This window comes from Rhinopithecus bieti, unplaced genomic scaffold, assembly GCF_001698545.2.
Source record: "Rhinopithecus bieti isolate Rb0 unplaced genomic scaffold, ASM169854v2 scaffold_52453, whole genome shotgun sequence".
Classification (NCBI taxonomy): Eukaryota; Metazoa; Chordata; class Mammalia; order Primates; family Cercopithecidae; genus Rhinopithecus; species Rhinopithecus bieti.
This window is the reverse complement of record NW_016820377.1, coordinates 27,931-39,267: the sequence shown is the minus strand read 5'-3', so window position 1 is coordinate 39,267 and position 11,337 is coordinate 27,931. Positions and strand designations below refer to the sequence as shown.

Genomic DNA, 11,337 nt, shown 5'->3' with positions numbered 1-11,337 from the left:
AAGAAAGAAAGAAAGAAAGAAAGAAAGAAAGAAAGAAAGAAAGAAAGAAAGAAAGAAAGAAAGAGAAAGAAAGAAAGGAGGGAAGAAGAAAGAAGAAAGGAAGAAAGGAAGGAAGAAAGGAAGAAAAGAAAGAAAGGAAGGAAGGAAGGAAGGAAGGAAGGAAGGAAGGAAGGAAGGAAGGAAGGAAGGAAAGAAAAGAAAGAAAGAAAAGAAAAGAAAAGAAAAGAAAAGAAAAGAAAAGAAAAGAAAAGAAAAGAAAAGAAAAAAACCTTGGGACATATGTCCAAGTAAGTGAGGGCTGGAAGTTTAGTTTAGGGTTACAGGAATGGTACGGATGAAAAGGATGAAAAGCTTGTCAAAAGATTTAGGAGGGAGAAGACATAGGTCTTGGTGACTGACAGAGTATAAGATCCCAGGCCAGGCGTGGTGGCTCATGCCTGCAATCCTAGCACTTTGGAAGGCCAAGGCAGGCAGATCACCCGAGGTCAGAGGTTCGAGACCAGCCTGGCCAACATAGCAGAATCCTGTCTCTACTAAAAATACAAAAATTAGCCGGGCATCGTGGCGCATGCCTGTAATCCCAGCTAATTGGGAGGCTCAGGCAGGAGAATCACATGAACCTGGGAGGAGGAGGTTGCAATGAGCCGAGATCACGGCACTGCACTGCAGTCTGGGTGACAGAGTAAGACTCTGTCTCAAAAGAAAAAAAAAAAAAAATCCTGGTACTAGTTAGGGAGAAGAAAGAGTCATTTGCAAGTTGGACAACTGGGTGGCTAGATAGTGATACCTACTCTATGGGCTAGAACCAGGGCTGGGAAAGCTGCCTTACAGAGCATGCCTGCTTCCTGGACCTGTCATTGCTTGGTAAAGGATGCACTAGGCCAGGCATCCAGAAGCCCACTGGGAGCAAGTGAACCACCCACATCTCACCACACGAAAGGCAGGTAAAAGGGACTGACCACTTCCCAGAGCCCTGGGGAGAGAAGAGGGTTGCCATGAACAAAGATGACAGGTACCTTATACACGGTCGTTTTATTTTCAATGGCATCTGCTATTTTCGTCATCGGAGAATGGAGCAACTTGATCTCCATTTCAAGTGGGTCCGTGTCACCCAACAGCTCATCAGATTCTCCAGCGGCCAAGCCTTTAACACAACCAACACCACTGTCAGGGCCCTGGCTCCCCTCTGTTGCCAGACTCCCTGGTCAGGCCTCAGTGAAAAGGATACACAGATGCTTCCCAGGGAAGTCAGGTGCAGGAACTTTTCACTCCTGCTGAGAGGCCACATGACTAAGAATTAAATGCATGGGTTTTGCAGTAGGACATTCACTTGCTGGGAGCTGGACTCAGAACTTCAGCTTCCTCATTTGGAAAATGGGAATTCCACAAGCCCTCTTCACACTGGGCTGCTGTGAGACATGGCAGATGTCTGTAATGCTCTGGCCCAAGATGCTGCTCTGTAAATGGCAGGCACTGGGATTCCCTCCCCAGGACCAGACTTTCTCCTCCTCTCTCTGGTCCCTTGCCTGGAGCTGGCCTCTACTGCAACCCTCAGATGTGCCCACTGCCCTGTGCCCCACTACCCTTATGCCTGCTTGTATAATTTTGCCCCATTCCCTACACTTAGCCTTCTAATCCCTACTCACCCTTCAAGATCCAGCACTAGGGCCACCTCCTTCAGAAAACGCTCACCACTAACCTGTTCCTCACTGTCTTCTCAATTTCTCAGACCTCAATCTTTTGCCAAAATGCATTCTCAGTGATGGAGCACCTCTTGCCCTCACATCCAGCCAGAGTCAAGCATCATCATAAGAACATAAGCTCAAACCCTTCTCAACTGCCCTACTTAACAGAGGAGGAAACTAAGGCCAGGTGCAGTGGCTCATGCCTGTAATCCCAGCACTTTGGGAGGCCAAGGCAGGTGGATTGCTTGAAGCCAGGAGTTCAAGACCAGCCTGGCCAACATGGCAAAACCCCATCTCTACTAAAAATTTAAAAAGTAGCCAGGCGTGGTGGTGCACACCTCTAGTCCCAGCTACTCAGGCAGCTGAGGCACAAGAATCACTTGACCCCAGGAGGCAGAGATTGCAGTAAGCCCAGATCATACCACTGCACTCCAGCCTGGGCAACAAAGCAAGACTCTGCCTCAAAAAAAATAAAAAGAAGAAACAAATTCAGACAGGGGGATGACTTGCCCAAAGTCACATGGGATATAAACTAGAAAGCAGGCAAGTCCTCTTAACCTCGTGTGTAATACAAGGACACTAAAAGATCCAGAGAAGGAAAACTACTGGACCTCAAGAGAAAAAAATAGAGTATCTAGAAGCCAGGCTAGCCAAGGCTTCCTCAACTACCCCATAATGTCTATAGACAAGCCCAGAGGGCACTGGATACCTTCCTTAGGCAGTGTAGAGAATGAAGCAGGGAACCACAAGCCAGGGCTGCAGAGAGTAATATCTGAGGAGAGCAAACATTCTCAGGAGTTTCTGAGAGTCACATCTCTGCTCCCCAGCAAATAAGCATCTTAATAAAAATTAATATTTACTGAGCATCTATTTACTAAATGCCAGGCACTGTTGTTCTAAATGTCTTTTACATATTAAATAAATCCTCATAACTACCTTACCGGGTGGACTTATTGTCCCCATTTTACAGATAACATCATTGAGACAAAGAAGCGAAGTAATTTGTTTAGCATCACACAGTAAAAAGGAAACAAAGCTCGGATTTGAATCCAGGCAGTCTATACTTTTAGACACCCAGCTCCTCTGAGCTGGAAGAGTCTTCAACAGGGCAGGAGAACCGGGTCAAACGCACCTCTGCTGACATCCTTTGGCAAATATCAGCTTTCTGTGACTTGGGTACCTTATTCACCAATGGGAGTAAGAAGGAAAATCTAGAAATGGACCTGAAATGGTTGTGAAAAAGCCTAAGGCAACATTAGAGTTTTTGAGAGAACGTCTCAGTCCATTCCAGGTCCCAAGAGACAGGAATGGAGCCTCACATTTCCAGAGCACCTCAATGGGTACCAGGTACCTTCTTTCATATTTACCAAAAGCTCGCAACCACCCTCCCCTACCCCACCCTCCCTGCCAGGGCCAGATTAGAATTCCCCACCTTGCAGGAAAAGAAATTAGGCCTCGAGCTGCTTAAGCAACTTGCCCAAAGCCCAAGTAGGGCCAAGGAAGCGAGAGGTCAAATGTGGGATTTGCTGTCAGGTCTGCGTGGCCCCACTAGTGCAAGACCAAGTGGACCCACCCTGCCCACACTTACATTCCATGGTGTCTTCATTGGCCTGCTCAGTATCCTCGATATCAAAGACCTCGGTCATTTCCTTAACAATCTCAGCACTGAGATGGGTGGGCAGAGTGTGAGTGGGTGGTGGTGGTATATAGAAGCTAATCTTCCCGCTGCATTGGGAAATAGGGGAGATTAGTGGTGCTGTCACTGAGAGAACCAATGACAATCCAAGAGACGATGAGTTTGCAGGCCAGAAACAGCAAGGGAACAAGAAAACCCAGACAGTGGCTTCTGAACAAGGAGTTGAGTTGCTGGATAATCACTGGGCATAAAGTCTCGAGCAGGACATGACCTGGCACCTTGGCCATCCTCTGCCCCAAGACCCAGGAAGTCAAGCTGCCCCAATGGCAATGAGCACAGATGAGCCTTTGTGGAGCCAGGCTCCCAGTGGGCCTCACCCTTACCCCTAACCTCCTCCTCACCTCACCCAGTCAGCTAGGACAGCTTTGGCCGCCTGTTCCTGACTGTATAAGCCTCCCTTCTTCTTCTTCCCCAAACGGTGGGCCACTGCCGTAAGAAAGTGCTCAGTGGTCTGGAACCCAGAGACGCCATAATAGTTGGAAATCTGGTGACGGGAGGAAGGAGAGAAGTCATGAGGAAGAATGAAGGGCCCTTGGAGTAGGGCAGGGCATCGGCCAGGGCTCTGCTGCAGACCTCCTCCAGGTTGCAGCGCTGCAGGATGGTCTCCACTGGGGTCACAGGGTCTGCCAGCTTCTGCACGTGGACGCAGTTACGCAGGATGGTGCCCACCTCTGAGTTGGGCCCTGGGACAATGCCTGGAGCATCCAGCAGGCGGATGAACTTGTCCAGGTAGACCTCCTGCATGAATCTGGGGGCAGGGAAGAAGAAAGACTGGATGTGGCTGGCATCGTTGAGGCCCCAATCACGAAGGTGGGTCTGGGATGTGGGGGTGTAAAGGAGTGAGGGGAAGGTGTTATTAGAGATGAAGGTGGAGAGATATAGAGCTGGAGGAGCGGTGACTGGGGCTCTACAGACTTGAGGCTATTTCTAATCTAGCATCTGCCACTGGGGACTGAGCTGCAGGACCCTTGGGCAAGCTTGACTCTCCAAGCCTCAGCTGCTTCATCCAGTCAACAGAGCTCCCATTAGTAGCCCAATCTTGCATGGTTATTCAGAAGCTTCAAGGCGCTAATCGGAACTACCCATCTGGGGACCTGCCTACACACCTAGGGTGTGTCAGGAAAATGAGGGCTATGAGACTCCCATGCCTGGGGAAAGCATCAGGGGATGGTCCACAATAAGGAAAGGGACAGGGGCTGAAGGCATGGCAGTTGGGGGGAAATGGTAGGGTCAAGGAATTGTGGAGTGGAGGAGCAGGCAGGTGCTTACTTGGTAATTCCAGGAACAGCTCCCACGCTGCATGCGCGGCTGCGCTTCAGGCTATTGATCAGGCTGCTCTTTCCAACATTGGGAAGACCTACAAAGTAGCAGCAGATGGCTCAGGGCAGAAGAGGCCCTCAGGAACACTCAGGCCAGCCTGTGTGAGGGAGGCCCAGCCAGGGGCAGTAACCAGGCCATGGGGAAACCAAAAAATTGAGCCTGGCCTCCTCCCTTCCCACCCCAGGCCCTGACAAAGCCCCTACAGGGCCTTTCTACCTCTCCCCTCCATTTGTGAGCATGCTAGATAGGTATGTCCCTCTCTCTAGATGTGACACCAACCTCCCACCCACAATCAGCCAGGCAGAGGTCCTTAATGCAAGGCCTCAGTGGCACAATCCAACAGAAGGTGGACATCAAGAAATGTCTAAGAAACAGAGAACAACCTGTCTGGGTGTATCATTCCAAGGATGGGGATGGAGGTCATCTCCAGATGCCAGTCTCTCTGTGCAGCTGTCTACCTGAGGTGTGTATTTTGCTGTTTGGGCATCTGTCAGCCATTCTCAGCCTGTGGATGTCTTTGTTTCCCCTCACTGGGCCTCATTCTCACCATTCTCTTTCTGTATGTGCTCAATTTACATGTGTGTACTATTGTCTCAAGCATATACTTGTTTCAACCCGAGAAAGCTGACTGCCTAAAGAAAAAAAAAGTATATGTCTAAGTATACCTCTCGTGCATGAAGACTCTGCACACCTCTCTCCCCCTCCCTCTCTCTAGGTCATTCTCATTCTAAATATCGCCATGCATGGAAGTCTCTGCCTCTCTCTCTCTCTGTCTGTCTCTCTCTCTCTGTCTCTCTCTCTCTCTGTCTCTCTCTCTCTGTGTGTGTCTCTCTCTCTCTGTGTCTCTCTCTCTCTCTGTGTCTCTCTCTCTCTGTGTCTCTCTCTCTCTCTCTCTCTCTCTCTCTCTCTCTCTCTCTCTGTGGTCATTCCCATTCTCAGTATCACCACTTTTTCCTTTTCTTGTCTCTCCCTCTCAGTCTCTTTCTCTATCTTATCTTTGTTTCTCTCTGTGCCTCTGTATCTAAGTACCTCTTTCTCTGCCAATTTGTCTGTCTCTCATTCTGGTCATTGTTCTTTTCTGATTCTCTCCACCCCACCAATTCTGCCTCTATTTGTAATTCCCTCCATGCCAACTCCTGTCAGCCTCTGTCCACGCTCCTTGTCTCTGTGGGCTGGTCACTTCGTGGGTGCCTCTCTGTATGTGTCTCACAGTGTCTCTTCTACTCTCTCCCTGTCTGCGCCTCCTTAACCTCCTCTCTGTATGTCTCTATTTCTCTCTGTACAGGTACACATACCTGCCTCATCGTGACGTGTCTGTGTATTTGTGTCCCTCTGTGACTCTGGGTACGTGATTATTTTCAAGGGTCAAAGTATATGTGGGCACATGTATGTCTTCTTTCCTTTGAGACAGAGTCTCGTTCTGTTGCCCAGGCTGGATCTCAACAGTGGCATGATCTCAACTCACTGTAACCTCCACCTCCCAGATTCAAGCTATTTTCCTGCCTCGGCCTCCCAAGTACCTGAGATTACAGATGCCCGCCACCACACCCAGCTAATTTTTGTGTTTTTAGTAGACATGGGGTTTTGCCATGTTGGCCATGCTGGTCTCAAACTCCTGACCTCAAGTGATCTGTGCACCTCAGCCTCCCAGAGTGCTGGGGCTACAGGCATGAATGAGCTGCCACATCCAGCCCTCCTTGTAGTTCTATGTGCGTTGAGGGAGCAGCACTGGGGTGGGTATGTGGGGGAAGGGCTTGGTCTGCATGCATTTTGACTCTGGCTCTGTCTCTCTAAATGTGCCTCCTCTGGATCTCTGGGTCTGTAGCGTGGGTCTGTGTATGTGTTTGTGGATCTGTATGTGTACTTAAGAGCCATGTGTATGTGTTCCTCTCTATCTACAGCCTTGTCCAGTCTGCTTCCATGTATCTCTCTCTCTGAATCTGTCTCTATCCCTGTAGTGTGTTTGTCTCTCTCATTCTTTCTTTAGGAATACGTCTGCCTCTCTACATACATGGGTTATCTCTGCCCTTCCTATGTCTCCCTCAGCAGATCTCTGTATGCATATCTGTCTCTATGTCCCTTTTGGTGCTTCTGATTGTATCTCCCTCTTTGCATGCCTCCATTATGTAAATTTGTCTCCTCTTTCCATTCCCCACCAACCCTGCCATCTGGCTTCCCAGTGCGTTCTCTGTGTCTTCTTCTGTATCTATCCCGGTATGCATACCTATACCCTCTCAGTGTCTAGCTCTCTCTCCAGTGTCTTTCTCACACGGCTTCACATTCTCTCTCTGGTGATCTATCTCTGCCTCTCTCAATTTCCCTACTCCATTCCCATCATCCCTCCCTCAGGAACCTATGTTCCAGAAAGGCCTAGGTTTGATCCTCAGCTCTGCCTTGTCTTGCACAAGGCTGGGCTCCAAAAGTCCCTTTGTCCTTCTCTGGGCCTTACTCAGAATTCTCATCTGTAAAAGGTAGATGGTCACCCCACCCTCCCACAGCTCTGATAGGATGAGATGGTGCCAACTCCAAGCCTGGCACCCTGCATTTGCTCCATGGATCTAATACTCAATACACAGTGATGCCCACCCATCCAAGTTACAAGTCACAAAACCCTTCCTGAACCACTCCTCTCTTCCCCTAAAAGACAACGAAGCTCCCAGGATCCTTTCCCCCAGTGAAGTGTCCGCCCAAGAAAGAAGCCTGGGACCCATGACCACTCAGCAGGTCTTACCCACAACACCCACACGAATGTGGGTGCGCACTTCACCAAGGCGGCAATAGTTCCCCAGAACCCTCATGAGGTTTTCAGCTCCAAAGCAAGCTTTGCTTTTCAGCAGTGACTCAGAGGCCTGATCTACTGGTACGCTGCAACGATTCTGGAAAAAAAAAAATGAATATTAAAGAGACATCAGATGGCAGATGAGGTCTGAGCCCAGATTTAACTTTCAGGGCCTCCCTATGATCACTGAGCTCCTCAGCCTGAAACAGAAGGCTTCTCACACAGATCTTGAACACGTGTCACTTCCCCATTCCCCTCAACTGTCTTTGTGTCTCCAGTCTTCTCTGCCCCTGCCTCTGCCTCTGCCTCGACACATGTCACTTGCCTCCCTTGGCAGTGGCCGGATGGCATCCTGGCTCTAGATAGGGCAGGTCTGAGCTCCAGGTCTACTTCTCACAGGCCTATGTCCAGCAAAGCCTGCTTCCCTTCTCCAGGCTTCAGTGCCCTGTGTGCACAACAGGGATGCCCACCCTCCCTGCCTGCGCAGGGATGAGAGGGAGCCTGGCCCACACAGCCTACCCTCCCTCAATTCCTCACACAGGACAAGGCCATCCCAACCTTTACTCCTGATGCCACCTCTTTACTCCTGATGTCACCTCCTCTGCCCAGAATTCCCCCCCTCCTCTTCCCTTACTTTTTTTCTTTGAGACAGAGTCTTACTCTTGTCACCCAGGCAGGAGTGTGGGGTGCAATCTTGGCTCACTGCAACGTCCACCTCCTGGGTTCAAACGATTCTCATGCCTTAACCTCCCAAGTAGCTGGGACTACAGGCATGCACCACCACACCTGGCTAATTTTTGTATTTTTAGTAGAGACAGGGTTTCGCCATGTTGGTCAGGCTGGTCTCAAACTCCTGGTATCAAGCAGTCTGCCCACCTTGGCCTCCCAAAGTGCTGGGATTACAGGCGTGAGGCACCGCGCCCAGCCACAGAATTGTTTCCAACATCACAAAATTGGAATTAGCCTATATATCCACCAATAAGAAATAGGTTAAAAAGCTATATCCTAAAAGTGGAATACAAATGAAATACAGCTGTTAGAAAAGGTGGCTTCTGGCCGGGTGCTGTGGCTCATGCCTGTAATCCAGCACTTTGGGAGGCCAAGGCAGATGGATCACTTGAGGTCACAAGTTTAAGACCAGCCTGGCCAACATGGCAAAACCACGTCTCTAAAAATACAAAAATTAGCTGGGCATGGTGGCATGCGCCTGTAATCCCAGCTACTTGGGAGGCTGAGGCAGGAAAATCGCTTGAACCCAGGAGGCAGAGGTTGCAGTGACCCAAGACTGCACCAGTGCACACCAGCCTGGGTGATAGAGTGAGATGTCACCTCAAAAAAGAAAAAAGAAAAAAAAAAGAGAAAGAAAAGAAAAGACAGCTTCTATTTTTGCCATCAAAAAGGCCAAGAAGCTGGGCATGGTGGCTCACACCTGTAATCCCAGCACTTTGGGAAGCTGAAGCAGGTGGATCACTTGAGGTCAGGAGTTCAAGATCAGCCTGACCAACATGGTGAAACCCTGTCTCTACTAAAAATACAAAATTAGCCAGGCGTGGTGGCGCATGCCTATCATCCCAGCTACTCGGGAGGCTGAGGGAAGAGAATCGCTTGAACCTGGGAGGCAGAAGTTGCAGTGAGCCGAGATCGTGCCATCCCACTCCGGCCTGGGCAACAAGAGCGAAACTCCATCTCAAAAAAAATTAAAGTGAAAATTTTAAAAAGGCCAAGAAAATGTAAATAAGGTATCATGTTTCTGAAAAGTTTAACAGATTAATGCTATCAGATGTTGCCAAGGGTGCAGGAAAAGAGGCCCTCTCACGCATTCATCTACCCCACTGGTGGGAGCATAAATTGGTACAGCCATGATGGAGGGCGATTCATCAGTGTCTAGGTAAAGGTAAAATGCAGAAAGGCTATGACTCAGCCACTCCCTTTCTCTACCTCACCTACAAACACACACTTGCCCAGGTGACGAGGAGACATGTGCAAATCTACCCCACTGGTGGGAGTATAAATTGGTACAGCTATCATGGAGGGCGATTCCTCAGTGTATAGGTAAAGGTAAAATGCAGAAAGGCTATGACCCAGCCACTCCCTTTCTCTACCTTACCTACAAACACACACCTGCCCATATGCCAAGGAGACACGTGCAAGGGTATTTGTGGAAGCCCAGGTTATAACGATAAAAAACTGCAAACTAATTGTATTCAGCATCAAAAAGGCACATGTCTATAGAAAGATGTCCAAGAGAAAAAAAAACTAAGCCACAGAATGATATACATAATACTTCCAACCAGTATTCCCTCTTTATATATACACTTCTATGTATATCCAAAGCACAGAATAACATTTGGAAGAAGGCCGAGTGCAGTGGCTTAACGCATGTAATCTCTGCACTTTGGAAGGCTGAGATGGGAGGGTCACTTGAGGCCAGGAGTTTGAGACCAGAGTGGTCAACAAAGCAAGACCCCATCTCTACAAAATATAAAAGATAAAAATTAGCCTGGCATGGTGGCATGCACCTATAGTCCAAGGTACTCAGGAGGCTGAGGCAGGAGGATGTCTTGAGTCCAGGAGTTTGAGGCTTCAATGAGCTATCATCACACCACTGCACTGAGGCCTGGATGACCAATTGAGACCCTGTATCTAAAATAAAGTCTGGAAGAATACACACCAAACTGTCAATGGTAGTTACCTCTGGGCATGAATAAACAGACTAAAATTAGCGAGACTGGTGAAAAGGTATTTAAGCTTTATCTGTAGTTAATTTTATTTTTTCTACTTTATTTTTTAATAAGTTTAACATCCAATGCAAAATTGAAAAAAATGTCCCTTAGTATCCAATTTCTCTCCCAGAAGCAATCAGTTTCTGTATTAATATTTTGCAATGAATACATATTTCTCTATTAATGATATAATTGGGAAGAACTGTGATTTGTTTCAAAGAGAAAAATGATTGGAGGTATATGTATTTTTTAAAGTTAACAAGTAGTTGGTTGTGCACAGTGGCTCACACCTATAATCCTAGCATGTTGGGAGGCCAAGGCTGGTGGATCACCTGAGGTCAGGAGTTCGAGACCAGCCTGGCCAACATGGTGAAACCCCATCTCTACTAAAAAAAAAATACAAAACTTAGCCACAATCCTAGCTACTCTGGAGACTGAGGCACAAGAATCACTTGAACCCAGGAAGCACAGACTGCAGTGAGCCGAGATAGCGCCACTGCACTCCAGCCTGGGTGACAAAGTGAGACTTTGTTTCAAAAAATAAAAAATAAAGTTAGACTGGGAGCAGTGGCTCACGCCTGTAAGCCCAGCACTTTGGGAGGCCAAGGCTGGTGGATCACCTGAGGTCAGGAGCTTGAGACCAGCCTGGCCAACATGGCAAAACCCCATCTCTACAAAAAATACAAAGATTAGCCGGGCATGGTGGCACACACCTGTAGTCCCAGCTACTCGGGAGGCTGAGGCAGGAGAATTGCTTGAACCTGGTGGGGGCAGCGGTTGCGGTGAGCCAAGATCACGCCATTGCACTCCAGCCTGGGTGACAGAGTGAGACTCTGTCTCAAATAAATAAATAAATAAACAAGTAGTTAACTGTATTTTACAAATTCCCCATAGACATTATGTTTTATCCTTACAACTGAAAAAAAAGAAATGTTTCCTGAAGAGTGATAATATAGGAAGAAGTGAAGTGAAACTACTATTAAGAAATCACCAGCCAGGCATGGTGGTTCATGCCTGTAATCCCAGCACATTGGGAGGCCGAGGCAGGTGGATCACCTGAAGTCAGGAGTTCAAGACAAGCCTGGTCAACATGGCGAAACCCCTTCTCTACTAAAAATAAAAAAATTAGCAAGG

At 48.3% G+C, this 11,337-nt stretch overlaps 1 protein-coding gene across 2 annotated transcripts in view; it reads right to left on the bottom strand.

Moving 5' to 3' along the window:
• The window catches only part of GNL3L (G protein nucleolar 3 like), a 37,000-nt gene that overhangs the window by 5,627 nt on the left and 20,036 nt on the right, over positions 1-11,337 (bottom strand). For both annotated transcript variants that reach the window (XM_017859778.1, XM_017859777.1), the window contains 6 exons: positions 7,433-7,577; positions 4,651-4,738; positions 3,955-4,129; positions 3,723-3,865; positions 3,274-3,410; positions 1,017-1,144 (listed from right to left, as the gene is read on the bottom strand). In XM_017859778.1, the coding sequence (XP_017715267.1) occupies positions 1,017-1,144; positions 3,274-3,410; positions 3,723-3,865; positions 3,955-4,129; positions 4,651-4,738; positions 7,433-7,577 (816 nt within the window). The remainder of the gene's footprint in view (positions 1-1,016; positions 1,145-3,273; positions 3,411-3,722; positions 3,866-3,954; positions 4,130-4,650; positions 4,739-7,432; positions 7,578-11,337) is intronic.